Here is a 27,300-nt window from a genome sequence, read left to right on the forward strand (position 1 = left end):
GGGGACTGCATCCTTCCTCCATCCTTCACACCTACAAATCCTTGTTCCACCCCATCCTTTGTTATGCCAGCATTGGTTGGATTTCTGCCCCTCAGGTTCTATAAAGCCCTCCAAATCCTAGAGCCCCATGCACTCAACCTCACCTTCCATATCCACCTTTCATCCCATACCCACTTCCTCTATGACCTCATCCCCTTCCCCCTCCTTCACCTTTACCTTGACCACATCCACACCATGTAGATTGCCCCCAGGTGTGCCCTTTCCTCTCACCTCCAACCTGTTGCCGCTCCTTTTTGTGTATTTTTATGTGCCCTTTTTACCCCCATTTCTTATGTAAGAGTTGCCAGCTGCTGCGGCCGAGCAGATCTAGGCGCCTCAGTCTGGAACAGCGCTGGTGCTACTGTCGCAGGTTCGAATCCTGCCTCGGGCATGGATGTGTGTGATGCCCTTAGGTTAGTTAGGTTAAAGTAGTTCTATGTATAGGGGACTGATGACCTCAGATGTTAAGTCCCATAGTGCTTAGAGCCATTTGAACCATTTTTTAATGTAAGAGTGGCTTTGTAAAAGCCATTTGCCTGAAGAGCGGTGGATTGTGCAGCTGCCAGCCCTCCCCTGCTCATATGCGGCAGGGGAATGAAATTAGAATAAAGGAAAGTAAAAAAATAAAATTACAAGCTGATGCTAGTGAACATGGAACACTTTCACTTGTGTTGGCTTCTAGTGGCTCTGGTGTCTGGCCACGGTGTCTGAATTGTAAGTAAGCTTTTACAAAAACGGCCCTTACTATTGTTTAGAATTTTGCCAATGTGTGACTGAATTAGGATGCAAATACCACGAAGAAAGATATCAGGATGTTGTATATCACGAATTTAGCCCCAGTTGTCTCATAATACGATAGAGGATCAATGAAATTGAAGAATCACCGTCGTCGTCTTCGTCAACGTCTCTAAATTTATGATTCACAGTAAGTGACAGATGCAAACTCCTCTGTAAGTATGTTACTGTAAGAGTTGATGTTTTTACCGTGTCATTTATCTTTAGCCACAGCATTAGAGTACTAAAAGTCAGAAAAAAATCATATAATGCATTTCGGAAAATGTGCAACAAACGTACCAAGAATCAACAATTAGCAATAGGTAGCTTGACAAAGAGGTGAAGAGATCAAATAAATTCCAGAAAACTGAAACACTGATTATGTGATCGTAAGAGACAAATGCAGGACACATGGAAAAAGAAGAAGAAGAAGGAGAAGATGAAAGAAAGAAAGAAAGAAAGAAAGAAAGAAAGAAAGAAAGAAAGAAATATTACAATTACCTTGTTACGTGGCATTACTTAAAATTAAATAAGAATGAGGGAACAGACCAGTAAAGTGAAGCTAATGGACGATTTGAGATGTAGGAGAGAGCGGCAAGTCGGCAAGGTTTTGGCAGACGTGACGGGTGTCATCGGCATCTTCTGGAATGACGGAGAGGTGTTGTGAGAGCGCGGCCAGAGAGGTGTGCTCTTACCGATCAGGTGTCCCTCCTCAACGTCGTCGAAGCCGGCGATCTGCCAGGAGTCGTTGTGCGGCCAGTAGAGGTCCCTCAGGTAGGGCGAGTCGTCGTCCAGGGAGAGCGGCAGCGACGCCGACCGGCCCAGCGCCGTCAGGTTGATGAAGGCGCCCTCACCTGTGTGCGCGCCGGTAAACTTCTCAGTTAAACGTGCGACCGTGCCGCAAAGTCAAATAACAGAACTAGTACATAGGTACACCAGAGCGCCGTCCTTTGCACCAAAAGAAGCTTCTGGCCTATTGTGAAAAGTGATTATTAAATCATTCAGTATTTGGTAAGACTCACTCTTCTTCAACTGTCACGACAGGACTTGAGTTCTATCTTGGGCCTCCGTAATCGCTGTCTGGGGAATTATATTCACGTTAGGCTTATGCAGATAGAGTGTGTGACTTATACCTTTCGTAGGAGTCTCACCTCTATCATCACAATGAGCGGATTTTAATTTCGTCCACTTTGGTTAAAGAATCGTAGTTATTTATTTTGATAAGAGAAAATCTGTTCATTATCGTGCTTACTTTGTACAGTGTGGTTCAAATGCCTCTGAGTACTGTGGGACTTAACTTGTCATCAGTGCCCTAGAACTTAGAACTACTTAAACCTAACTAAACTAAGGACATCACACGCGTCGATGCCCGAGGCAGCGGTAGCGCGGTTCCAGATTGTAGCGCCTAGAAGCGCTCCGCCAACCCGGCCGGCTTATACAGTGTGAATCAGCTGCGTTTATCGATGGATTTTATGCAACCCGCAACACTTTCAGAAACCACTGGCCAGATTTTCATATTCTCTCTGTCACTATGCACAGTCTTTTAGTGCTACAGAGAAAATGAACAGTACATTTTTGTAGGAAATTTAAAGCACTTTAATTTTGTATTGGGACAGAGTTTCGCTGGAGGCCACGGTTAAGATATACGCGTTTGAAGATCAGTTTTCTACGTTTATCTTGAGCAACTCGAGAACTACTGCCTCTAGTGGAAATGTATCTCACAAGGGAACCTCCCCATCGCACCCCCCTCAGATTTAGTTATAAGTTAGCACAGTGAATAGGCCCTGAAAAACTGAACACAGATCAATCGAGAAAACAGGGAGAAGTTGTGTGGAGCTATGAAAAAAATAAGCAAAATATACAAACTGAGTAGTCCATGCGCGAGGTATGCAACATCATAAAGTACATGAGCTGAGGAGCGCCATGGTCGCGTGGTTTGCGTGAGAAGCTGCGGAACGAGAGGTCCTTGGTTCAAGTCTTCCCTCGAGTGAAAATTTAATTTTTTTTATTTTCGCAAAGTTATGATCTATCCATTCGTTCATTGACGTCTCTGTTCGCTGTAATAAGTTTAGTGTCTGTTTTTTTGCGACTGCACCGCAAAGCCGTGCGATTAGTAGACGAAAGGACGTGCCGCTCCAATGGGAACCGAAAACATTTGATCGCAAGGTCATAGGTCAACCGATTCCTCCACAGGAAAATCCGTCTGATATATTCTATACGACACTGGTGACGGCATGTGCGACACATGACAGGAATATGTTGTCGACCCACCTAACTTGTACACTTGGCGAATGAGTAAAAAGATTCTTCTAACTTGCCCGATTAGGTTTTCTTGTGGATGTGATAATCACCCCAAAAAAGTGATGAAAACATAAGAGTTTGTCACATAAACTGCAATAAATGAATGCAACAGTTTCACAGTCGCACAGTTTTCCCTGTGCTCTGTCAAAACATATGTTTTTAACGTTATCATATTTTTCCGTGTATAGACCGTCAAATCCTGCATATGTCCAAGCAAATCTGAACATGTCCTGGAATTTTGGAGAGCGAAGTTAATTATGTGTGATTGCCTGTTGGTTAATAATTGTCGGAAAATAAGAAATTAAACTTTTTACTCGAGGGAAGACTTGAACCAAGGACCTCTCGTTCCTCAGGTGCTCACGCTAACCACGGAACCACGGCGCTATTGAACTAACACTCTCCTTGATGTTGCCTATTTTACGCAAGGGCTACTCTGTATATTTTGCTTATTTTTTTCATAGTTCCACACAACTTTTTCCTGTTTTCTAGATTGATTTGTGTTCAGTTTTTCAGGGCCTATCCACTGTGCCAACTTACAACTAAATCCGAGGGGGGTGCGATAGGGAGGTTCCCTTGTCAGTACAAAATTAAACAACACTTAATTTCCTACAAAAATTTCTGTTAATTTCTTTTGCAGGGCTAATAGTTTCTGCATAGTGAGCGTCAGAGCAATAAACTCTTGTAAATGGTATATGAAGATGCTGTGGGTTGCATAAAACCCATCGGTAGCAGCAGCTCAATCACACTCTATTGCGCAGCTCTCACAACACATGCAAGGATCGTCATGAACGCTACATTACTGAGAAAGTTTAAGGCCTAGAATTTAATCTTGACCGAAGAATAGGTAAACGCAACAGAAACGCTATTGATCTGGCATGACCACGCAAGGTCGAACAATACAAGTGATACTGTGTACCTTATCTGTCTGCAGATCATTAGTCCTAATATAATTCTAACATGTGCTTTGTCTTTTGGCTAACTCAGTTCCATAGAAACAATCATTTGTTACACACAGCCTCAAGATCAGAAACAATATTCAACTGTAAATTACATCGCAGTGAAATAAAATCAAATGACAAACCATTGGTACTGCCTCCATGAAGGACAGGGGATAAAATAATCAGTCACGACGGTAGAAAGAACAGTACAAGTCGAGCATGTTCGTTAAAATTTAGTTGTTTAGTCACTGTTTATACCAAGAAAGAAATTGCCAACCGGGAATACTTAAGTTCTGTCCTCAGTAGATAGGATCACGTAGTTCAGTTGCAGAGTACTAGGGACTAATAGAAAAGAGACCATCTCCGCGGTCGAAATACGTTAGGCTTACGTAAATTCATCATAAAATGAGGAGGCTACAGCGTCGGTATTTGTAGTACTTGAATGATCGACCTCTCTCTACTCAAACAGTTCGTAAAGTAATTGGCACAGTTTGTTCACCACGCAGGGTTGAACGGCATACCAAAAGAGCGACGTGATCGTAGTAAAATTTACGTTACTGAAAAAGCAACTTTCCACCCATGCTAGAGTTACTCTCATAAGAATTCGCTGAAGGCAATAAAACAAAGAATAAGTAACGAGGGAAACCAAAATTGCAAGGGACACGCGTGGCACTGGCTGACATTAAAGCTTTCGAGTTCACTCTACTGTTAATTTTTCTCTTCAATCGAGAACTTCGTTTAGATTACGCTCCGCTAAATAAAACTCAATTGAATGTCCAGTGCAGAAGGGATACGGGAAATTTATCACAAGTAAACCCTAAACTACAGCATGGGCTGTTGCCACTAGCAAATAATGCCTGAACATTCGATCAATTGCTACGCTACGCTCCTCTCAGGTTTTGAACAACGTATATCTATTGTTGGATATTTGATCACAAATATACAGTTAGGCTTTCGTACTAATAAGAACCTCACACTGACATTATGTTTGGACAGTATTAAATCCGCAGCATAAGCTAACCCAAGTATACATAAAATGACGTATAACAACTGCAACAACTTCTACGTCGTCCAGAGAGAACGAAATTTTAACGTTAGATTCGAAGACCCCATCTGAAATAGCGACAATAACCAATCGATCTTCTTTCTGCGTCTGAAAACCCAACACCACACAGTCAAAAAAATTCAAAATGCATAGCAACTACTGCACAGAATACGCGAAGGTCCCACTACTAACATTCTTGCAGAATCTGAAATTTTCTATACACATGGGAACCAACAAACAAGAAATATTAGACGAACATTCTACCTAAAAATCTTTATTGAAATGCTAGAACTCGAAAATGGATAAAATTAAAAACAAATAATGAATAGCAACCAAAGATACCCTATGTCGAAATCCAGACAGTGGGAAATAATATCATCGCTTTATATTTGCATTTACTTGGTAAACATATAACGTCATAGTAACACAGTTGTCAAATTACTGTCGAAACACATATAACGTATAACAAACAATACATTTACTTAATTTTACCAACAGCTGAGCACGGACAGTTACGTGACAGTTTGATTATGTAATACGGACATCATGTTCACCTAGACGTGAGTACCAGTACGTAATCAATGAAATATACAAAGTGTACTATGTACATAAATGTTTTGCGAGTTAATTCAAAATGTCAATGAAAGCCAAAAAATATCTGTGGTGAAACGAAAACTGATAATTACATTGTACCTATTATGGATATTCTTTATAACATGTCATTATGTGATGGATAGTATGCTGCAGGCCCAATTGAATAAAAAATATTTTTCATATCCGGTTCCTTTTACAATTATAAACATGGAATTCGAACTACCGAATATTTGACGTGTTAGACCTATGGACATCTCATTATGGTAATTCTATAATTCGTGTGGATCCACTGGCATTTATCCAGGTGGTGCAATGATCAAAGCTGTAAGGTTTAAACAAGGGAATGCTTGTATACCCACCCATATTTTGTTAAATCGCTAATTTTGACTGGTAAGAATGGTAGGGTGATTCCTTAGCATAGTCGATTCCATTCCTTATCCCCTTTCAATCTGAGTTCGTACATCGTCTGTATCCACCTCGTTGTCGCCTGTGAGGAGTTCAGTGTCAGGATTATTCATACTAGGACCGACAGCAAACCGACACCAACAACATTCGCCTGGTCTTCTATGGGGCCCGTAGTGGTAATCGAAGGCAACCCGACAGATGTGCATTATTTGATAACTGTTGCAAACCAACTGCAAACCCTAATTACTGACGTCTTCTCCAATAACGATAGCGTTTCCAGTGGGATAACTGTCCGTGTCACATGGGCAGAAACATACCACAGTGGTTTTAGGAGCATGACACGGAACACAAATTGAAGTCTTGGCCATCACATTCGTCTCATATGAAACCAATCGAACGCGTCTGGGGCACTATCGGGAGCCAGCTATGCACCCAAAAGCCAACAGCGCGTAATTTATTTGAATTTCGTGAGCTAAGAGAAGCCACGTGGTGCCACATCCATTCGAAAGTTTCCCAAGGACTTGTCGAGTTCCAGCCTCACAGAAAAGCTAGTTTATTTCTTTTCAAAGATGGACCAACACTCTATGAAGACGTTCGTCCCTTGTTTACCACCAGTAGCTCACGCTAGATGCTCCCATCGTGCAGCAGGTACCACTGGTGGCTTACACTAGATCCTCCCATGAGATGATGAATACCACTGGTGGCTCAAGCTAGATTCATCCACAGGGTGGTGTTTACCACCATGGCCTCACACTAGATTATCCCGTAGGGTCGCTTGTATCACTGGTGGCTCACACTAGATCTTCTTATCAGATGGTGTGTACCAGTGATGACTCAAGTTGTAGTGTGTACCAGCGGTGACTTACATTAGGTCCTCCTATTACATGGTGTGTACCACCTGAGGCTCATGCTAGATCCTCTCACAGTGTAGTGTGTACCACCACTGCCTCATACTAGATCTTCACATGCAGTGGCATATACCACGGTGAATTATGTTAGATCGTCTCATTGGATTGTGTGTACCAGCACTGGCTCATGCTAAATCCTCCCACTGCGTGGTGTGTACCACCATGGCCCCGTTCTAGATCCTTCCATGGGATGGGATATACTATGGTGGATTAACCTAGATTGTCCCATTGGATTGTATGTTCCATTGCTGGCTCATGTTAAATCAACTAGTGTGCCATCAGTGCCTCATGATAGATCCTCCCATTGTGCGGCATGTACCATGGAAGCTTACGCCATACCCTCCCATCGAATGGCGTGCACCACTGGTGGTTCACACTCGATCCTCCCATCGGAAATGATGTGCCACCGATTGTTCATGTTAGATCCTCCCATCAGACAGCATGTACTGCTAGTAACTCGCGCTATATTCTCCCTTTGGGCGGCACACACCACCGCTGATTCTTCTAGATCCTCCTGTCAGACATCATGTACCACCAGTGACTCGCACACGACCTTACCAATTATGCTACCAAAAATATATTAACGTATGATATTTAGTTGTCAGGCAGGTGCAGAGAACAGCTCTGGACACAGTTATGTGCAAACCTTCAAAGAGCGTGGTGAACCCATTCTTCGACCATAGGAACGGTATACATGAAAACATAAAATTTACCATGGAGATGGAAAAGGGCCGGAAGTTTGCATTCTTAGATGTGCTGATTGAGTGGGAAGCAGATGAATCAATCCGCTTCCTGTGTATTGAAGGGTGACCCATGTGGCTAGCTAGCTCGGAAAGGAGATGTGCGGAGCGCCCTAGTACACAGAACCAGGACCATTCTGGAGATTGATAATGTGATGAGCTTGTTCAGAAGGAACAGACATTCAGACCGTTTCTTTGTCGAGGAAACCAAGTTGCGACGCTGGTTCAGTCGAGCGAGGATGACCAACACAGAGTTCGACTTCCATACTGTGGTGCATCAGGTAAGATAGGGAGAGTCTTAAACACGCGAGCGATCAGACCAGTCTTCCGGCCACTCAGGAGAGTTAAAGAAGTGCTGGGACAGTTGGGCGGTTGCACGATCATCGAATCACAGAAGTGTCGCGTAGTGACCTCCAACAGCGGAGGCCTGGAAGTGACGCAGGCCGCCAGCCATCTCGATGCGACAGAAGTGATGCTCAGTTGAAAGATAAACAGAGATGCCTCAGTGGTGTAAAAGATGGAAGCTTCAGCAGGTCATCAGTGTGTGTACACCTTTGTTCTTGTGTGTACACCCTAGTTTCAATAGTCGTGCCGCGCTTTGTATCCGATCGGTTTGAGGCGCCATGTCAAGGATTGCGCGACCCCACCCGCTGGAGTTTCGAGTCTTCCCTCGGGCATTGATGTGTGTGTTATTCCTATCATAAATTAGTGTAAGTAGTGTGTAAGTCTAGGGACCGTTGACCTCAGCAGTTTGGTCCCCTAGGAATTCACACACACACTTTTCAGCAGTCGTCTCTTGTCATTAGAACTTTCTGAGCACCAATTTTCGTCCGATTTAATGTCTACAGTTAGAAGAAATATGTCATCCACGAATGACAGATTCTGCTGTCCGCTGTCATGATTCTCACCTCGCCCTAATTTATGTTCACCCTACAGTAGGACGTCGATGTTGTAGAAGGGCGAAGAATTTATGACTGCCTCACACACCCAAACGTACAGTACTCTGTGGTGATGCTGTGCTGAAGTTGAGTTTGGCGGGAAGCACATTGGATAATCGCTGGAGAAACCATATCGTGTTCGTACAAAGCTTCCAGTTTTGAGCTGTGAAGCTAATCATAATATTGCAACAAGCATGGAAACATTGAGAGACTGTACTTGGTTGTGTGAAAATGTGTTAATTGTTTTAGCCGAAGTAACGCATTAGTGAAGATAATATACACGTCTATACGTCATCGATGGGACTACAAAGATTTAGCGTCATCACGTTGTGCAACCGGTCTTAGCTGTGGTCTATATTACAATATTTGGCAGCAACTGTCGTAATGTGTGACTTATTTATCTCAACATACTTCCAGACATCATCCAAGTTCTTAAAATTAAGATGCCACTGCTAACATCAGAATAAATAAGCAGGCAGCAAACTATCATTGTCAGACGCGTAAGTCTCTCCCTTATACAATCATGGTATAATTTTGGTAATTACTTGTGGTGCATAACACTCTCTAATTATGGTTAAGGACATATTAATTGTAAGAGCTCGATAATGGGATAGTGTCGTCGTGAAAATGTTAAGTAAATCAAACATTTTGGATAACTGGTGCGAAAGAATCTCCGTACCGACACAATGACTTTAGAAAAGTCAAATAATTCCTGCGTAAATACAAGCAGTTAAAAATGTACCTCAATTAATTCATATAGACCGAGCACATAATACTTTGATTTGGGTCACCTGTAAACGCCGCGCTCAAGGCCATTGACTTTGATAAAGGAGGAGCTTTATCAATAAAGCCAAGAGATTACACTATCAGCAGAGTCAAATCGTCAGTAAATTTCAGAAAGCATTTTGGAGAAAAATGAACGAGTAGACAAAGCACGCTGAATAGTCTGTTCCAGTACATCAATGCAGCTTCCCTGTATGGAGAACTCTTAACATAATCGAGTGCGGGAGCGGACAGAACCAAAAGCAATCAGAAAAGTGGCGTGTCCAAAAAGCTGCGGACCCCGTACGAGAGAGTGGGAAGTATTCTGTGTCGCATACTGTAAAAGGCCCTTAAAATCCGATATGGCGGCTCCCCGCTAGCGGAGGAAAAGGCAGCTACACAGGTGCAGTACTCATTGTTAATATTTCTCGGTTTAGAGACTGATGTTTTGGTAACTGTAAAGATATTTTGATTTTTGTAAAGCTTGTTGCTTGTCACAGGGAAAAAATAAAATTCAAGTGCATTTCTTTAATAACGGTCTGCCTGTTATCTGCTGCACATAAGTGCGTTATTGTTAATTTGATTATAAGGGTAGGTGACAAATGTGTACCACAGCTCTGATTCGATGAAATACTACATGTCAATAGGTGGAACATGCATGCTGAATTCTTCCACTCATAGATATAAACTAAACGGACTCCCACACTCGTCATACACATAAATAGAGGGAGAGGGAGAGAGAGAGAGAGAGAGAGAGAAAGAAAGCTACGGAGACAGAGACAGAGACAGAGGCGGAAGAGAGACAGAGAGGGGGAAGAGGGTGGCTACAACAGTATGTGAACCTGTAAATACATCCCACTTAACAGTGGAACAATGCAAAATTGACGCGTCTATTCTACTCGATATAGCGATGATTCAAGGCCATAAAACACAATGTATATAGGAGTACAGCTTGGTAATCTCTCTAGTATTTACGATGTTGGTAGCTTTGTTTGTGACGGTAGTCTGCGGGAGCGAAACATGCGTTCTGCTGCCAGAGATGTTGTAACGTTGAAAAAAAATTGCACAACGGACATTGTAAATGAAAAAACTTAAACAAAAGTGCAGTATTGTGTGGCAGAGACAGACAGTGACTGTTAAACCTGCAGCAATACGTCACGAGGTTGTTTTGAACAAGCAATAAGAAACTGTATCATCGCCGTGTGTGCAAGTGGACAAGGAACTAGCACGACACGAACAGTGAGCCGATAACAGACGGTGAACCAAGTTAGTGTCAACCTATAACTCTTTGTGTGTCAAGAGACGCCAGAAAAGCGCATTGACTACAGAGATACATTTTGTCCTAAGGTGAAAACTTGCGTGTGACTAATGACAAGTCATGACATGGTGAAAAAATATTGTGTGCCCATAAAACGTGTTACTGTGACAACGAAACATTGTGCAAACCAGACTAGTGAAGGCCTACTGAATAATAACTGCCAATAACTGTGTGCGTTTTTTCCCACAGCAGGAAAAATGCCCATAAGGATAGTACACTGTTTGTGAACTTGTTGCATGTTTGCTGGAGCACTGCAAGAAGATGTCACACGGGCGAGCTGATATACAATGCGCATCCGGCTACCTCAGCCATGCGGCGGCCGCAGCAGCCCGTAGCAGACCAGACAGCCACACGCCTCTCCGCGCCGTAGCTGTCAACACCGGGGGCGGTGACCTACACGGAGCCGACGCGCCGCGCCGAGCGCCGCTCAACAATCACTCCGCACCGCTCACCAACTACAGCACTATTGACATTTTCCAAAATATTTACACGAACTGCATAACATGTCAATGACTCCATTTTTGATAAACATTGAACATTTATTATGTATACCTGTGAGCTGATAAGAGAAAATGAACAAGTGTGGGAGATGGATTTGTAACACGTAGGTAGTGGGAACATTATAAAAAGTGATGCTGTGCTAAATGATTTCAAAAAGCTAAGTGATATATCCTAGGACAAGTGACCTTGCAGTATATCGTTGAACTGTATGTGACTGTGATATTATGTAACCGTTGATGACAAACTGTTAAATCAATTCAAAAGAATGACTGTTAAAGAGACAAGATTAATCATGAACCAACTGGGATGGCTGGGCTCCGGCACAGTTTTGCCCAGGTTTCCTGTCTGCCTTCGCCCAAATGGGAGAGCCATGAACATATATAACCCTGGGACTAATTAAAAGAGCCATTCCATGAAAAAATACAGAATTGTAAAGAACGTTACTGGCACCATTGTGTCAAAGTATAGAAACTCTTTGCCAAATGCTGCCAGGGGGCAATGTAACGTTCCCTGGCAAACTCACACTATTAATAAACTAAAATTTAATCGTACCATATACGCCGCTCTGAGCAATTTGTATATACTGTAATTATTTAGCAAAAAATATTATTGAATTTTGTGTAAAAGACATTTGTTATTACTGTAATATTTTTGTAGTAATATTCTCTCTGTATTTAGGATGGTAATATTTCTATATTCATAATATAATTGCGAAATGTGTCAATATCTGCGATAACAGAGATGTGAAATTCAGCCAGAGGAAAATAATGTTGTGAGATTACAAAGAAGTGTTAATAGTCAGCAGCAGTATAAAAGCACAATGTACTATGTATTCTTTGGTCATCCTCCTTTAGAGCTGAAAGCGATAGGAAGCTGTGACGAAGCGTTTTATGAATGGGTAGACTTCTTTTGTCTGTATCGAGATTTAGCCGCCATTAGAGCAGAAATTACAAACTAGTGTAAGTTGAATTATTGTTGTGGTATAAATACATCATAATTTATCAAAAGTGTGTATTATTAATGTAAATTAGCTTGCCCATGTCATCTATAATATTTCTTTAAAGAATTTTCAGCATTTTTAGCGGTGTTGCTGGGCTGTGCCGCGACCGATCGATTTGCAGCGGCGGCACATTTAAAAAATTGTTCCGCTAAGAAAAATTAACCAAACCCGTAAATCGGGAACAGATAAAAAATTAGCAGTGAATTAAGAAAATGTCCTTCTTTTGCAGCGATCCTGAGACTGACGGATTTTAAAAATAGTTACACATTTGTGCATTCATAGGCGGATAGTTAATGTTGAAATTGAACAATTTTGGTTCTTTCAAATAACTTAAATGTATAGCGATGAGTGTTTTATCAGTGATAATTAAACGTCGGCTTGGCAATATTTAACCATTTTCTGCTAATAGAGACAGTCTTGTGTTCCATAGCTAACGCCGGGAAAAAATTCAGTAAATAATATTTAAAAAAAAAACCACTGCATTTAGAAAATGTGTGCCAAGGCCGAATTATATAAAGGATTTAATTCTCAGATAAATATTCTGAATCAGTTAATATGAGTTCACGTAATTTTAAATGTACTTAGTTCCGTGTAAATGAATTTTTTATTACCACACGTAAATGAGAGGTTCTACAACAAAGTTCGTTCGTACGTACAGAAAGAAAGAAAGGCAAATTAACTAAAAGCAAAAAATTTAAAAAAGGTAACTGATTATTTACTTTTATTCTTTAATGAAATTCCATTTAAATTGGCAAATTTCATTAAAATGTGGAGCCCATAGCAGCTCAGACGCTGGCGGCGGCGCGAGGCAGATTACAATCGGGCCGAGGGCCTTCTGTTTACATTATCTGCTTCTCCGGGTCCTTTGTATTGCTGCGCCGTTGTCTGCTTCCCCGCGGAGCACTGGCTAATTTCAAGCGTTGGGGAAAATATTTAGGGGGGGGGGGGGCGGGGGTCGCTGCGGGAAGGCGGAGGCCTTATTCACTGTGTTGCCTGTCGTCTTTTGTTCCAGATTCCTTCCAACTAAGGAACGTGGGGCGATACCGAGTTTAAAGCCACACTGTTTGATATTGTTAATAACAAATGCGGACACTGTTTCTCAGACATTGGTCAACTGTAATATTGGTCATATACGCTCAAAAAAAGAAAGCATACCATGAAGGAATAATGCGAGTGCGACTGCCCCGGAGGGTAACTAAACGGGGAGTAGAATATCGTCGACGTATCGCTGTGATGTAAGAGTTCCACGTATGACAACCAAAGGAATTCTGCTCTGAAAAAAAATGGCACCCCAGATCATCAGTCCTGGATATCGCGCCATATGGCGGGCGGCATCAGGCTTGTATCTCACCGCTGCCCCTGGAGTCTCCAGACACGTCTTCCGGCTTGGAATCTCACTGACAAGAGTAGATCTGTCTTCGGTGATGAGTCTCGCTTCAAACTGATCCCGGAACATCACCGAAGACTGTTCAAAATGGCTCTGAGCACTATGGGACTTAACATCTGTGGTCATCAGTCCCCTAGAACTTAGAACTACTTAAACCTAACTAACCTAAGGACATCACACACATCCATGCCCCAGGCAGGATTCGAACCTGCGACCGTAGCAGTCGCGCGGTTCCGGACTGCGCGCCTAGAACCGCTAGACCACCGCGGCCGGCCCGAAGACTGTTGTCCGCCATGTGGCCTGATAGTCATGTAACGATCTGGGCTGTCATTTCTTTTCGTGGCAGTACCCTATTGGTTGTCATTTGCGGCACCTTTGCAGGAGAGCGTTACGTCAACGATTTATAGGCGCGTTTTGATTGTCTTCGGTCCAAATGGCTCTGAGCACTATGGGACTTAACATCTGAGGTCATCAGTCCCCTAGAACTTAGAACTACTTAAACCTAACTAACCTAAGGACATAATACACATCCATGCCCGGGGCAGGATTCGAACCTGCGAACCATAGCGGTGGCGTGGTTCCAGACTGTAGCGCCTAGAACAGCTCGGCTACCCCGGCCGGCGATGGTCTTCGGCTCAAACCATTGTGCTCTTACATTTCAGCAAGATAACGCCCGCCCGCACAAGACGACTGTTTCTGCTGCTTGTCTCCGCGCTTGCCAAACCCTACCCTGGCCAGCAAGATCGCTGGATCTCCCCCCAACTCAGAAAATTTGTCTCATTATGGGCAGAGTCCAGCAACCAGGTCAGGTTTTTGACGATCTAATTCACCAGCTGGACAGAATTTGGAACGATGTCCCACAGGAGGACATTAAACAACTCTAGCAATCAATGCCAAACCGAAAAACTGCTTTCATAAGGGCCAGAATTGGACCAGTGCGTTACTAACTTGCTCAGTTTGTGATGCGCCCTATTTTGAATAAATCATCCAATTTTTCTGGAATTGCAGTCACTTGTTTGCCTGCACATGTACATTGCATCCACCGATATCCATCCCATTCGCATAATTCCTTCGCGGTATGTCATATTTTTTTCTTTTTTCTTTCCTTTTTTTACTGCAATTCGTAGCGGACTCTATCTGCTAAATGTCTGATGTACGCTGGAGCATTCATCTTACGGACCAGAGAGAAACAAAACAAAAGTTGACAAGCAATGCATTCGCCTCTGTTCATTACTCGATTCACTTCAGGAGGGTTTTTCCGTCTTTTCACAAGTTTGCGTTTCACCTTTCTTGGCAGACACAATGCTCCTTCGAATATATCTCAGAATCTGTCACAATTCTATTTGTTGCTTGATCACAGTCTCATAGAAGTTTTTACATAACATCATACTCTCCATCGACTGTATCATTTAGTACAAGTGGTTAAAGTTGACTTCAGTATACATTTCAAAGTTAAACATACCGCCGACAAAAGTACCTTCGACATAGCTGTACATCCTCGAAAAAGCTGGCTTAAGAATTCACGAAAAAATAACTCACTTGCTGAAAACACAGAAACTGTCAACATAAATAACATGAATAAAAAGGTTGTGGGACTATATGCCACATGTGTATGTGACGAACGCTGACATAAGCGATAGGAGCTTATATCATTTTCATTCGTTTTATTTATATTGACAGCTTCTGTGTTTACAGTACGTGAGTTACTTTGGGTTAATTTTTCATAGATATAATGTGGAACAAGATTTTTATTTTGTTTTTCTTCCCCGCGTGTGTATTGCTTAGTTTAATTACGAGAAAATCCATAAAAAACCTATAATTTACGTGGTATTTATAACAGTTACAAATTTTAATTGAGATATAGAACGGTTTCTTTTTGAATAGCATTAAAGCATCAGCTGAACTGTTATTTTATACAGTAGCAGTTTCATCCCACAATGCTGTTACGTATAGCTGTCTCAAGCGTCGTAAATCTAGTCAGACGCAAGTTCAGTGGTCACAGGTATTTAAATTTATATTTCTGTTTCCAATCAAGACACCAACATAAATTTGCGCCTTGTACTAAAATGGTTTTATGTCTTCCGTTGTTGGACAGTGCCATAGTGCCCACGACATATCTATGCCATATTAATTGCAATTAGTCCAACTGATGATGGAGGTACCGTCTTTGAAACGTGTATTTCGAAAAATAGTAAGTGAGACTGATTAAAATAATTTTGTAATTCTAAGTTAAACGCAACTCAAATTTCTAGCTGATCTGTGGAATTGTTTGTTTTATATAACTTTTCAAAGCAGTTGTTTGTACATGTTTACTGCCACCTTAAGTTAAAAAAAATATGGTTAAGAAATATTAGTCCAGTTTATATTTTCGACAGTTAGAACACGCGTGGTTGAATTCCATCACAGCAGCGTTTTTCATGATAGTGATTCACGTGGAGCACTTTTCGAAACTGCAGCTACAGATCAGAACAGACAGAAAACGCAGGCGATCAGAGATTGAATGAGTAGAGATGTATGAGTATAGCATATACGTAAGAAGCAAAATAATTTTTTTGTTCGGCCTGCCATCTCAGGATGATTTTACTTTGGAAATAATTCAGTAGAACAATCGCCCTTGCTTTTATTTCGAAGGAGTTCAAGAGTTCACCAAAATCTGAAGCGTCTGATGTAGTAGGCTCCATACGGACTCCGAACCGGGAAGTATTTTCTTATTCCTTCTACTGAGACTTCGTATCCGGCATGTTGTAATTAGGCAAGATATGAATCAAAAGGATACATGGGTTCACCCGGAGATCTCTTTACTTCGACATCTAGTTAAAAAGGCCTCTAGAAATTCCAGGGGCCATGTTTTTTCTTCCTCTTTTTACCGTGTATGCACATAACTTAACAACTTACCGCTACATAACGCTAGGAGTGGAACAGGAATAAATGCAGTACGTAGAAGATAGTAATTCTGTAAACTTATTTCGTATTTTCATACTCTGAAATCGTTACTGATAGTGCGTTCTGGGGTCCAAAGGGAATATCTCTTGTTGATTACCTTTCGAAGGACGAAACATTGTCAAAGGTACACCTCGCATATATTTTACACTCATCTGATGAAAGATGTGCAATAGAAGAACCTTCGATTGTGAGGTAAATAAAATCATTTAAGTTAAACAATATACTCGAAGAAGACTGGTAACGGTAAAAACAACCGGTATGAAATATGAACTATAGGAAAATCTATCCCATTACCCAGATTCCGCAAGCTCCAACTTCGAACTGTCCATTACTTGCAGTAGAAATCTGCAGCCATGTGAAGTTGTTACAGCGTAATGCTATAGCCTCCCACTTCTACAGAGACAAACTTTTTATTCTTGTTTCTTAGAATCTTCTACTAAAGAAATTTCCGTTGATCAGCAGTAGCAGCGAAATCTGTTAAATCCTTACATGACCAAAATAGGTCGTCTGTGCTGTTCCCTGCAGAAGAAATTGTTAACTTCGTATTGAAATATAAAATATACGGTCCTGAATTAAATTATTAATTGTGTTTCCGCAGTGGAGTGTGCGCTGATACGATACTTCCAGGCAGATTAAAACTGTGTGCCGGACCGAGACTCGAACTCGGGACCTTAGTCTTCCACGGGCAAGAGCTCTACCATCTCAGCTACCCAAGCACGAGTCAGGCCAGGTCCTCACAGCCATACGTCCGCCAGTACCTCGTCTCCTATTTTGCAAACTTCACAGAAGCTCTCCTGCGAACCTTGCCCGCGAAAGGCAAAGGTCTCCAGTTGGAGTCTCGGTCCGGCACACAGTTTTAATCTGCCAGAAAATTTCGTTAGATTTTATAGTTCCTGAAGAAAGGTACATTACAGCTCAAAAAACTCAGTTTACAGCAGTTCGCATTTAAGGTTTTTATTTCAGTTTATGACAATACTGCAATACTTCTAGTGACTAATATTGTTCATAGGAATAATCCTTATTCCTTTCCTCGTCTTCCTGGGCTAATCCCTCCCCCTTCCTCCTTTGCCTAGCCGACTTCTGCAATTTTTGTTTCCTGAGCTTCGTCCAGTCACACTTCATCGATGCTTCTGAGTATCTTCAGTCTGAATGCACCAGGATGGAAGCCTACCCTCTGCAGGCTTTTTATCCTACACATATTTCCACTTTTCCACACTAGACAGGCATCACATGCAGCTGTCTTCACAACAGTGGAGAACACAAATACTGTTTTTGAACAACACATCTATATGAGGTGACTCTAGCTCTCATTCGTATTCTATTTTTTTCCATGTACACATTTTTTTCACCAGTTCAGGATTCGCTAGGTACCTAAACCCACTGGAAAACCTGTCTTTGGCACTGTACACAGCATTATCATTTCCTTCAGTAAGTTTCTTCTCCGGTGAACTCAGTGACTTTGTCAAATACAGTTCTTCACACTCAGGAGCAGCATCTGTACCCTTTAGCCGTGAAATTTGACATTTTCTCACTTTTTTGAATATTCTGCTACTATTACGACCTTTTTCGAGCAAAACAGATTGATATACTCGTATGTATGCAAAACTAAAAACTGAAATAATTTTAGCCGTGAAATTTGACATTTTCTCACTTTTTTGAATATTCTGCTACTATTACGACCTTTTTCGAGCAAAACAGATTGATATACTCGTATGTATGCAAAACTAAAAACTGAAATAATTTTGTAGCATACACTATTTAAAAACATGTTTGTAAACAAAGGAACAAGCAAAGAAAATCTTCCTCACAGCGTTATAAACTCATATGCAGTTCGTTTCGATCGTCAGAAGGAAATGTTAAAGATCAAAAAATTTATAGCGTATAGAAAGAGAGAAAGTGGCAGGCGCTGGAGCATTCATCTTACGGACCAGAGAGAAACAAAACAAAAGTTGACAAGCAATGCATTCGCCTCTGTTCATTACTCGATTCACTTCAGGAGGGTTTTTCCGTCTTTTCACAAGTTTGCGTTTCACCTTTCTTGGCAGACACAATGCTCCTTCGAATATATCTCAGAATCTGTCACAATTCTATTTGTTGCTTGATCACAGTCTCATAGAAGTTTTTACATAACATCATACTCTCCATCGACTGTATCATTTAGTACAAGTGGTTAAAGTTGACTTCAGTATACATTTCAAAGTTAAACATACCGCCGACAAAAGTACCTTCGACATAGCTGTACATCCTCGAAAAAGCTGGCTTAAGAATTCACGAAAAAATAACTCACTTGCTGAAAACACAGAAACTGTCAACATAAATAACATGAATAAAAAGGTTGTGGGACTATATGCCACATGTGTATGTGACGAACGCTGACATAAGCGATAGGAGCTTATATCATTTTCATTCGTTTTATTTATATTGACAGCTTCTGTGTTTACAGTACGTGAGTTACTTTGGGTTAATTTTTCATAGATATAATGTGGAACAAGATTTTTATTTTGTTTTTCTTCCCCGCGTGTGTATTGCTTAGTTTAATTACGAGAAAATCCATAAAAAACCTATAATTTACGTGGTATTTATAACAGTTACAAATTTTAATTGAGATATAGAACGGTTTCTTTTTGAATAGCATTAAAGCATCAGCTGAACTGTTATTTTATACAGTAGCAGTTTCATCCCACAATGCTGTTACGTATAGCTGTCTCAAGCGTCGTAAATCTAGTCAGACGCAAGTTCAGTGGTCACAGGTATTTAAATTTATATTTCTGTTTCCAATCAAGACACCAACATAAATTTGCGCCTTGTACTAAAATGGTTTTATGTCTTCCGTTGTTGGACAGTGCCATAGTGCCCACGACATATCTATGCCATATTAATTGCAATTAGTCCAACTGATGATGGAGGTACCGTCTTTGAAACGTGTATTTCGAAAAATAGTAAGTGAGACTGATTAAAATAATTTTGTAATTCTAAGTTAAACGCAACTCAAATTTCTAGCTGATCTGTGGAATTGTTTGTTTTATATAACTTTTCAAAGCAGTTGTTTGTACATGTTTACTGCCACCTTAAGTTAAAAAAAATATGGTTAAGAAATATTAGTCCAGTTTATATTTTCGACAGTTAGAACACGCGTGGTTGAATTCCATCATAGCAGCGTTTTTCATGATAGTGATTCACGTGGAGCACTTTTCGAAACTGCAGCTACAGATCAGAACAGACAGAAAACGCAGGCGATCAGAGATTGAATGAGTAGAGATGTATGAGTATAGCATATACGTAAGAAGCAAAATAATTTTTTTGTTCGGCCTGCCATCTCAGGATGATTTTACTTTGGAAATAATTCAGTAGAACAATCGCCCTTGCTTTTATTTCGAAGGAGTTCAAGAGTTCACCAAAATCTGAAGCGTCTGATGTAGTAGGCTCCATACGGACTCCGAACCGGGAAGTATTTTCTTATTCCTTCTACTGAGACTTCGTATCCGGCATGTTGTAATTAGGCAAGATATGAATCAAAAGGATACATGGGTTCACCCGGAGATCTCTTTACTTCGACATCTAGTTAAAAAGGCCTCTAGAAATTCCAGGGGCCATGTTTTTTCTTCCTCTTTTTACCGTGTATGCACATAACTTAACAACTTACCGCTACATAACGCTAGGAGTGGAACAGGAATAAATGCAGTACGTAGAAGATAGTAATTCTGTAAACTTATTTCGTATTTTCATACTCTGAAATCGTTACTGATAGTGCGTTCTGGGGTCCAAAGGGAATATCTCTTGTTGATTACCTTTCGAAGGACGAAACATTGTCAAAGGTACACCTCGCATATATTTTACACTCATCTGATGAAAGATGTGCAATAGAAGAACCTTCGATTGTGAGGTAAATAAAATCATTTAAGTTAAACAATATACTCGAAGAAGACTGGTAACGGTAAAAACAACCGGTATGAAATATGAACTATAGGAAAATCTATCCCATTACCCAGATTCCGCAAGCTCCAACTTCGAACTGTCCATTACTTGCAGTAGAAATCTGCAGCCATGTGAAGTTGTTACAGCGTAATGCTATAGCCTCCCACTTCTACAGAGACAAACTTTTTATTCTTGTTTCTTAGAATCTTCTACTAAAGAAATTTCCGTTGATCAGCAGTAGCAGCGAAATCTGTTAAATCCTTACATGACCAAAATAGGTCGTCTGTGCTGTTCCCTGCAGAAGAAATTGTTAACTTCGTATTGAAATATAAAATATACGGTCCTGAATTACATTATTAATTGTGTTTCCGCAGTGGAGTGTGCGCTGATACGATACTTCCAGGCAGATTAAAACTGTGTGCCGGACCGAGACTCGAACTCGGGACCTTAGTCTTCCACGGGCAAGAGCTCTACCATCTCAGCTACCCAAGCACGAGTCAGGCCAGGTCCTCACAGCCATACGTCCGCCAGTACCTCGTCTCCTATTTTGCAAACTTCACAGAAGCTCTCCTGCGAACCTTGCCCGCGAAAGGCAAAGGTCTCCAGTTGGAGTCTCGGTCCGGCACACAGTTTTAATCTGCCAGAAAATTTCGTTAGATTTTATAGTTCCTGAAGAAAGGTACATTACAGCTCAAAAAACTCAGTTTACAGCAGTTCGCATTTAAGGTTTTTATTTCAGTTTATGACAATACTGCAATACTTCTAGTGACTAATATTGTTCATAGGAATAATCCTTATTCCTTTCCTCGTCTTCCTGGGCTAATCCCTCCCCCTTCCTCCTTTGCCTAGCCGACTTCTGCAATTTTTGTTTCCTGAGCTTCGTCCAGTCACACTTCATCGATGCTTCTGAGTATCTTCAGTCTGAATGCACCAGGATGGAAGCCTACCCTCTGCAGGCTTTTTATCCTACACATATTTCCACTTTTCCACACTAGACAGGCATCACATGCAGCTGTCTTCACAACAGTGGAGAACACAAATACTGTTTTTGAACAACACATCTATATGAGGTGACTCTAGCTCTCATTCGTATTCTATTTTTTTCCATGTACACATTTTTTTCACCAGTTCAGGATTCGCTAGGTACCTAAACCCACTGGAAAACCTGTCTTTGGCACTGTACACAGCATTATCATTTCCTTCAGTAAGTTTCTTCTCCGGTGAACTCAGTGACTTTGTCAAATACAGTTCTTCACACTCAGGAGCAGCATCTGTACCCTTTAGCCGTGAAATTTGACATTTTCTCACTTTTTTGAATATTCTGCTACTATTACGACCTTTTTCGAGCAAAACAGATTGATATACTCGTATGTATGCAAAACTAAAAACTGAAATAATTTTAGCCGTGAAATTTGACATTTTCTCACTTTTTTGAATATTCTGCTACTATTACGACCTTTTTCGAGCAAAACAGATTGATATACTCGTATGTATGCAAAACTAAAAACTGAAATAATTTTGTAGCATATACTATTTAAAAACATGTTTGTAAACAAAGGAACAAGCAAAGAAAATCTTCCTCACAGCGTTATAAACTCATATGCAGTTCGTTTCGATCGTCAGAAGGAAATGTTAAAGATCAAAAAATTTATAGCGTATAGAAAGAGAGAAAGTGGCAGGCGCAGACGACCAAACAAACATATTTTTAGCCAACATTCGATTACGAATCTTTGCGGTGTTATTCTCAAAGAATCAATCTAATAAAATACGCAATAAATCAAACTCAAATTTTTTCCCCAATTTGGCCCTACAAGTGCCCTTAATTATATGAGTGCATGGTGTCTGTTATTTCTGACATGATAAAATGAAAACGGTATAACGGGAGTTGGATTTGTTGCAAAAAGGAAGGCAGGAGAGAGAGTGTGTTACTGCGAACAGTTCAGTGATACGGTTGTTCTTATCAGAATCGACAGCAAGCTAACACCGACAACGATAGTTCAGGTATACATGCCAACGTCGCAAGCTGAAGAAGAAGAAACGGGAAAACTATATGGGGCTATCGGAGAGATAATTCAGCGCGTAAAAAGAATGAATATCTAAGACCCACGGGAAATTGGAATGAGGTTGTAGGGGAAGGAGTAGAAGAAAAGGTTATGGAAGAGTATGGACTCGAGAGCAGGAATGAGAGAAAAGAAATACTAAGTTGAGTTATGCAATAAATTACAACCGATAAGAGCGAATATTATGTTCAAGAATCAAGAAGAGAAGGTATGCATGGAAATGGTATGGAGATTCGGGAATATTCCAGTTACATTACGTCATGGGCAGGCAGAGTTTACGAAATCAGATATTGGTTTCTAAGGCGCTAAGGCATACACAGGAGCAGATACAGACACTTATCACAATTTCTTAATGATGAAGTGTAGACTGAAGTTTAAGAGATCAGTCAAGAAGAATCTCTGAGCCAATAATGAACAGCTCATAGGCAGTCCATTTGAAGAAGAATGGATATCAAAATTTCTACACTTATTCTTGGAAATGGCAACAAAACGACTGTTCATGTTGGAGTGTAGAATGTATGAGAATGGCGACATACCGTCAGACTCTTTGAAAAATGTCACCTACGTAATTCCGAAGATTGCAAGAGACGACAATTGCGATAATTATGACATAATTACCTTAACAGCTCAAGAATCAATGTTGCTGATTAGAATAATACACAGAAGAATGTAAATGAAAGTGGAGGATATGTTAGATAGCGATCAGTTTGGCTTTAGGAAAGGTAAAGGCACCTGAGATTCAGTTCTGACGTTGCGCCTGATAATGAAAGCAAGTCTGAAGAAAAATCAAGACATATTCATAGCATTTATTGACCTGGAAACAACGTTAGACAATTTAAATGGTGCAAGATGTTAGAAATTCTGAGGAAAACAGGGCTAAACTATACGGGAAGACGGGCAGTATATAATATGTACAAAAACCAAGAGGGAACAATATGACTGGAAGACAGAGAACGACGTGCTCGTATTAAGAAAGGTGGAAGGCATGGATGTATAGTCTTTCGCCTTTACTCTATACATCGAAGAAGCCGTGACGGAAATAAAACATCAAAAGTGGGATTAATATTCAAGATGAAAGTATAGAAATGTTAAAATTCACTGATGACATTTCTATCCTGAGTGTAAGTGAAGAATAATTACAGGATCTGTCGAATTAATAGTCTAATAAGTACAGAATACGGACTGATAATAAAGCTAAGAAAGACGAAACTAATGAAAAGTAGCAAAAGTGAGAACCGCAGAAACTTTACATCAGAATTGGGGTTCGCGAAGTAGACGATGTTAAGGAATTCTGCTACCTAGGCAGCGAAATGTCCCATGATGGACGGAGCAAGGAGGACATAAAAAGTAGCACTGGCAAGAAAGGCGTTCTGGGTCAAGAGGAGTCGACTAGTATCAAACATAAGCCTTAATTTGAGGAACAAATTCCTGAGACTGTACGTCTGGAGCGCAGCACTGAATGGTAGTGAGACATGGTACTGTGGGAAAACCGAAACAGAAAAGAGGCGAAGCATTTGAGATGTGGTGCTACAGAAGAATGTTGATAATTAATAAGGTAAGGAATGAAGGGTCCTCCGGAGAATGGGTGAGGGAAAAATACGTGGAAAACACCGCTCCTCCATAGCAGAGGGCTCACAAACTGCATACCTGGTCATCAATGATTGTAACCTCACGAGTAAATAGATTGCTTGCGGACGTTACTAGGACGAAGAGGAAATTCTTTTCCGTGCAAATTTCATCGATGAAGTGCTGTCTGCAAATTCCACACAGTGCCCAGCAGTAACTGCCGTAGCCACATCTTATGACTCGGAACTGCAAATAACAATTTAGTAAGTTGTGAAAGAAGCTGGAAATTAGAAGGTGAGAGTTCTGAACACTGGGATGGACATTCCAAATGGTGTACGAAGAAATGAATCCTGTGTAATACTGGTTTAACAGAAAAACAGAAATGGGTGCCCCTTGGCCTTAACGTGAAAATTGCAAAATGATCTCGTTTATTTAGTTTATCGCAAAATCTTTTTCTACAGATGTAGGTGACAAACCGATATCTTTATTATTTTCAACTTAATTATTAGTCTTACTGGATAACCTACATTAACAGAATCTACAATATTACTATGTACAGAACTTGGAAGGATAATACGATGAGAATACCACTTTTTGATTTGAATATTCGGTTTTACAAGCAGTTTCCATTTCATAGCCTGGAAACTTAATGTGAAACGTAGATACAACCTGAAACATATACCGTTACAGGTTATTTTTTTGTAAATAAGTTATTGTTGTTCTCCAAGAGCTTTATGAACCTCTCCGCCACATCAGAGACTTCTTGTGTCATTCAGTTTACCAAGTGGGTCTAAAGCGTTGGAAAAACCTTCTTTTTCACGCCACTATGAAGGAATGCCATAAAGACAGCGCCACTTAAGGGAAAAACGCTAAACTAGATTTCTTTTATTAAAAATAGCAAATTACTGATAAATCTCGTATTTGGTAGATTCCTGATTAAAGTATCCCATATTTTCGTCCTGCTCTTCTACCTTAGCATTCGGTGCATTTGCCTTTTTTCGTTTTTGAGTACAAATCACGGTATCAAGGCGACAGACTCAGGAGACACGTAACGTAAACGATTTTTCAGTTGTTACAAAATATTTCTAATTTTCCTCAAGCGCAACGATATTTAAATCAATACCTGGTGCAGTATGTCTTCAAACTTTCGTTTATGAACGTCTATCTTCGCATTTTTTTTAGTTGTGTCCAACGTTGACACAGATCCTGCCGTATTACAAATTCTCAATTATTGTTTCAGGGTTTTGCTTTTTTCCAATAAATCCACCACAACAAATATGGCACTCTGACACACAGATAATTAAAATACCCGCATATTTCAAAAGAAAACGATTAACGTTTATTTGATAGTTCGCAATTTGTTTCCAGTCGTTTTATTTATTTATTTAATTATCTATCATGTTCTGTGGGGCCATGCGACCTACAACTGCTTGGTCATGGAACATATTTTACGGAACACTGATTAGAAAATTTATAAACAAACACTGATGAAACATTTAAAAATTATGGGAGAGTGTACATATAAATAACACATAACAAAGACAGATTCTCGACGACAGTAAGGAGTTCCTGTACGGAAACTGGATTTGAATATTTGGCGCATTTATCAGTCAATTTCTTACTTCTTCTGAAAGGCAGTTCAGAATGAAACATAATGAACATATATCTGCAACGCTTAAGAAAGTATTACCCGAGTGCCTATCGTTTTACAGTCCAGTATTCACTGAATTAATGTAGCAGTTCCTTCTGAATTAATCAGTGTTGTCAATAACAAACCCCATGGTGGAGTATTCATGGTGTAACCGGTATAAGTGCAGATATATGTACTCGCGCGTAAAGACGGTGAACTGAAGAACATTACATCAGAATTTACATCACTTGCAGACTAATAATTATAGACACTGCGAATCGTATGTTTCTTGGTTTGCTTAGAAACTCCAGATACACGTGGCAAGAGCAAGCCATTAATGTTTATTTTCCCCGGGGCAGCATGTCAGGTGTTGAAGTGTGGACGGCAGGCCGCTGTGGTCGAGCGGTTCTAGGCGCTTCAGTCCGGAGCCACGCAGCTGCTACGGTCGCAGGTTCGAATCCTGCCTCGGGCATGGATGTGTGTCATGTCCTTAGGTTAGTTAGGTTTAAGTAGTTCTATGTCTAGGGGACTGATGACCTCAGCTATTAAGTCCCATAGTGCTTGGAGCCATTTCAACCATTTGAAGTGTGGACGCGTGGACGCAAAAGGTGCCTCATAGGGCTAGTGGAAAATGTAGGCAACGCTAAAGTGCAGGACGACTACCCAGGAAACATCGGCTCCTTAAGATTGTGACGCGTATGTCAGAAGGCTGTTCGATAAAGGTAGAAAACAACCGACGCAAGAATCTGTGTAAATATTAAGATACCATCTGTAATGATATCTGCAGTTATACCTGTTACACGCTAGATTTAGAATACGGAGACACACGAACAACGGCCCGCCACACATCATTGTGACCGTCGTTTCCTGAGCTAAGAATATTTTTCATGAATGCGTAGAATTTTCCGAAAATAAATGACGATACGGCACATTAGAGTGGAGGTAAGTAAAGTAAATAAGTCTTCAAGTTTCAGTGTCAGCGGCAGTGGACACCATTCTTGTAGAGAACAAGGCAGCATGCAGTTTCTCCGAAAGGTCCTGAATGTGATACTTTCAAGATTTTTTTTTAAATCATATGTTGTGTTTAGTGGCATTCATTGATACACAACAAGAAAAAGGATTCAGAACAGAGCGCTGGGGTACTCTTTACTTGACGTGAACTTCGACATGTTCAAACCTCATCCACGTATGTTGACACTGGAGATGCATCTTTGCTTCCAACTTTCCAGATGTGAACCATTGTTCAGTATTTTCCCTAATACCATAAAGTTCCGTCTTATGCAGAAGTATTATCAAAGAAAATACTTGATATCCTCAAGGTATCGTGTTGCTCGGATAGTGTCCAACACACTAAAGAATAAATTGTATTTCTTTGGATGCTGTCTTCCCGAATCAAAACTAGGAGTATGACAGTAAATGATATGCAATGAGATGAACCACTACTCTTCTACACATTGCTTTTTCAAGAACTTTGGAAGCATTGGTAGCCTGAAAATTGGCTGATAATTCTCTAAATTCTCTCTCTCACCGTTTCTG

General features: G+C 40.7%; 1 protein-coding gene across 1 annotated transcript in view; it reads right to left on the reverse strand.

The window, feature by feature from the left end:
- The window catches only part of LOC124616573 (hemicentin-1-like), a 294,411-nt gene that overhangs the window by 104,059 nt on the left and 163,052 nt on the right, over positions 1-27,300 (reverse strand). The window contains exon 3 of the mRNA XM_047144893.1: positions 1,509-1,667. Coding sequence (XP_047000849.1) covers positions 1,509-1,667 — 159 coding nt within the window. The remainder of the gene's footprint in view (positions 1-1,508; positions 1,668-27,300) is intronic.

This window comes from Schistocerca americana, chromosome 5 (genome assembly GCF_021461395.2).
Source record: "Schistocerca americana isolate TAMUIC-IGC-003095 chromosome 5, iqSchAmer2.1, whole genome shotgun sequence".
In the NCBI taxonomy this organism is placed as follows: Eukaryota; Metazoa; Arthropoda; class Insecta; order Orthoptera; family Acrididae; genus Schistocerca; species Schistocerca americana.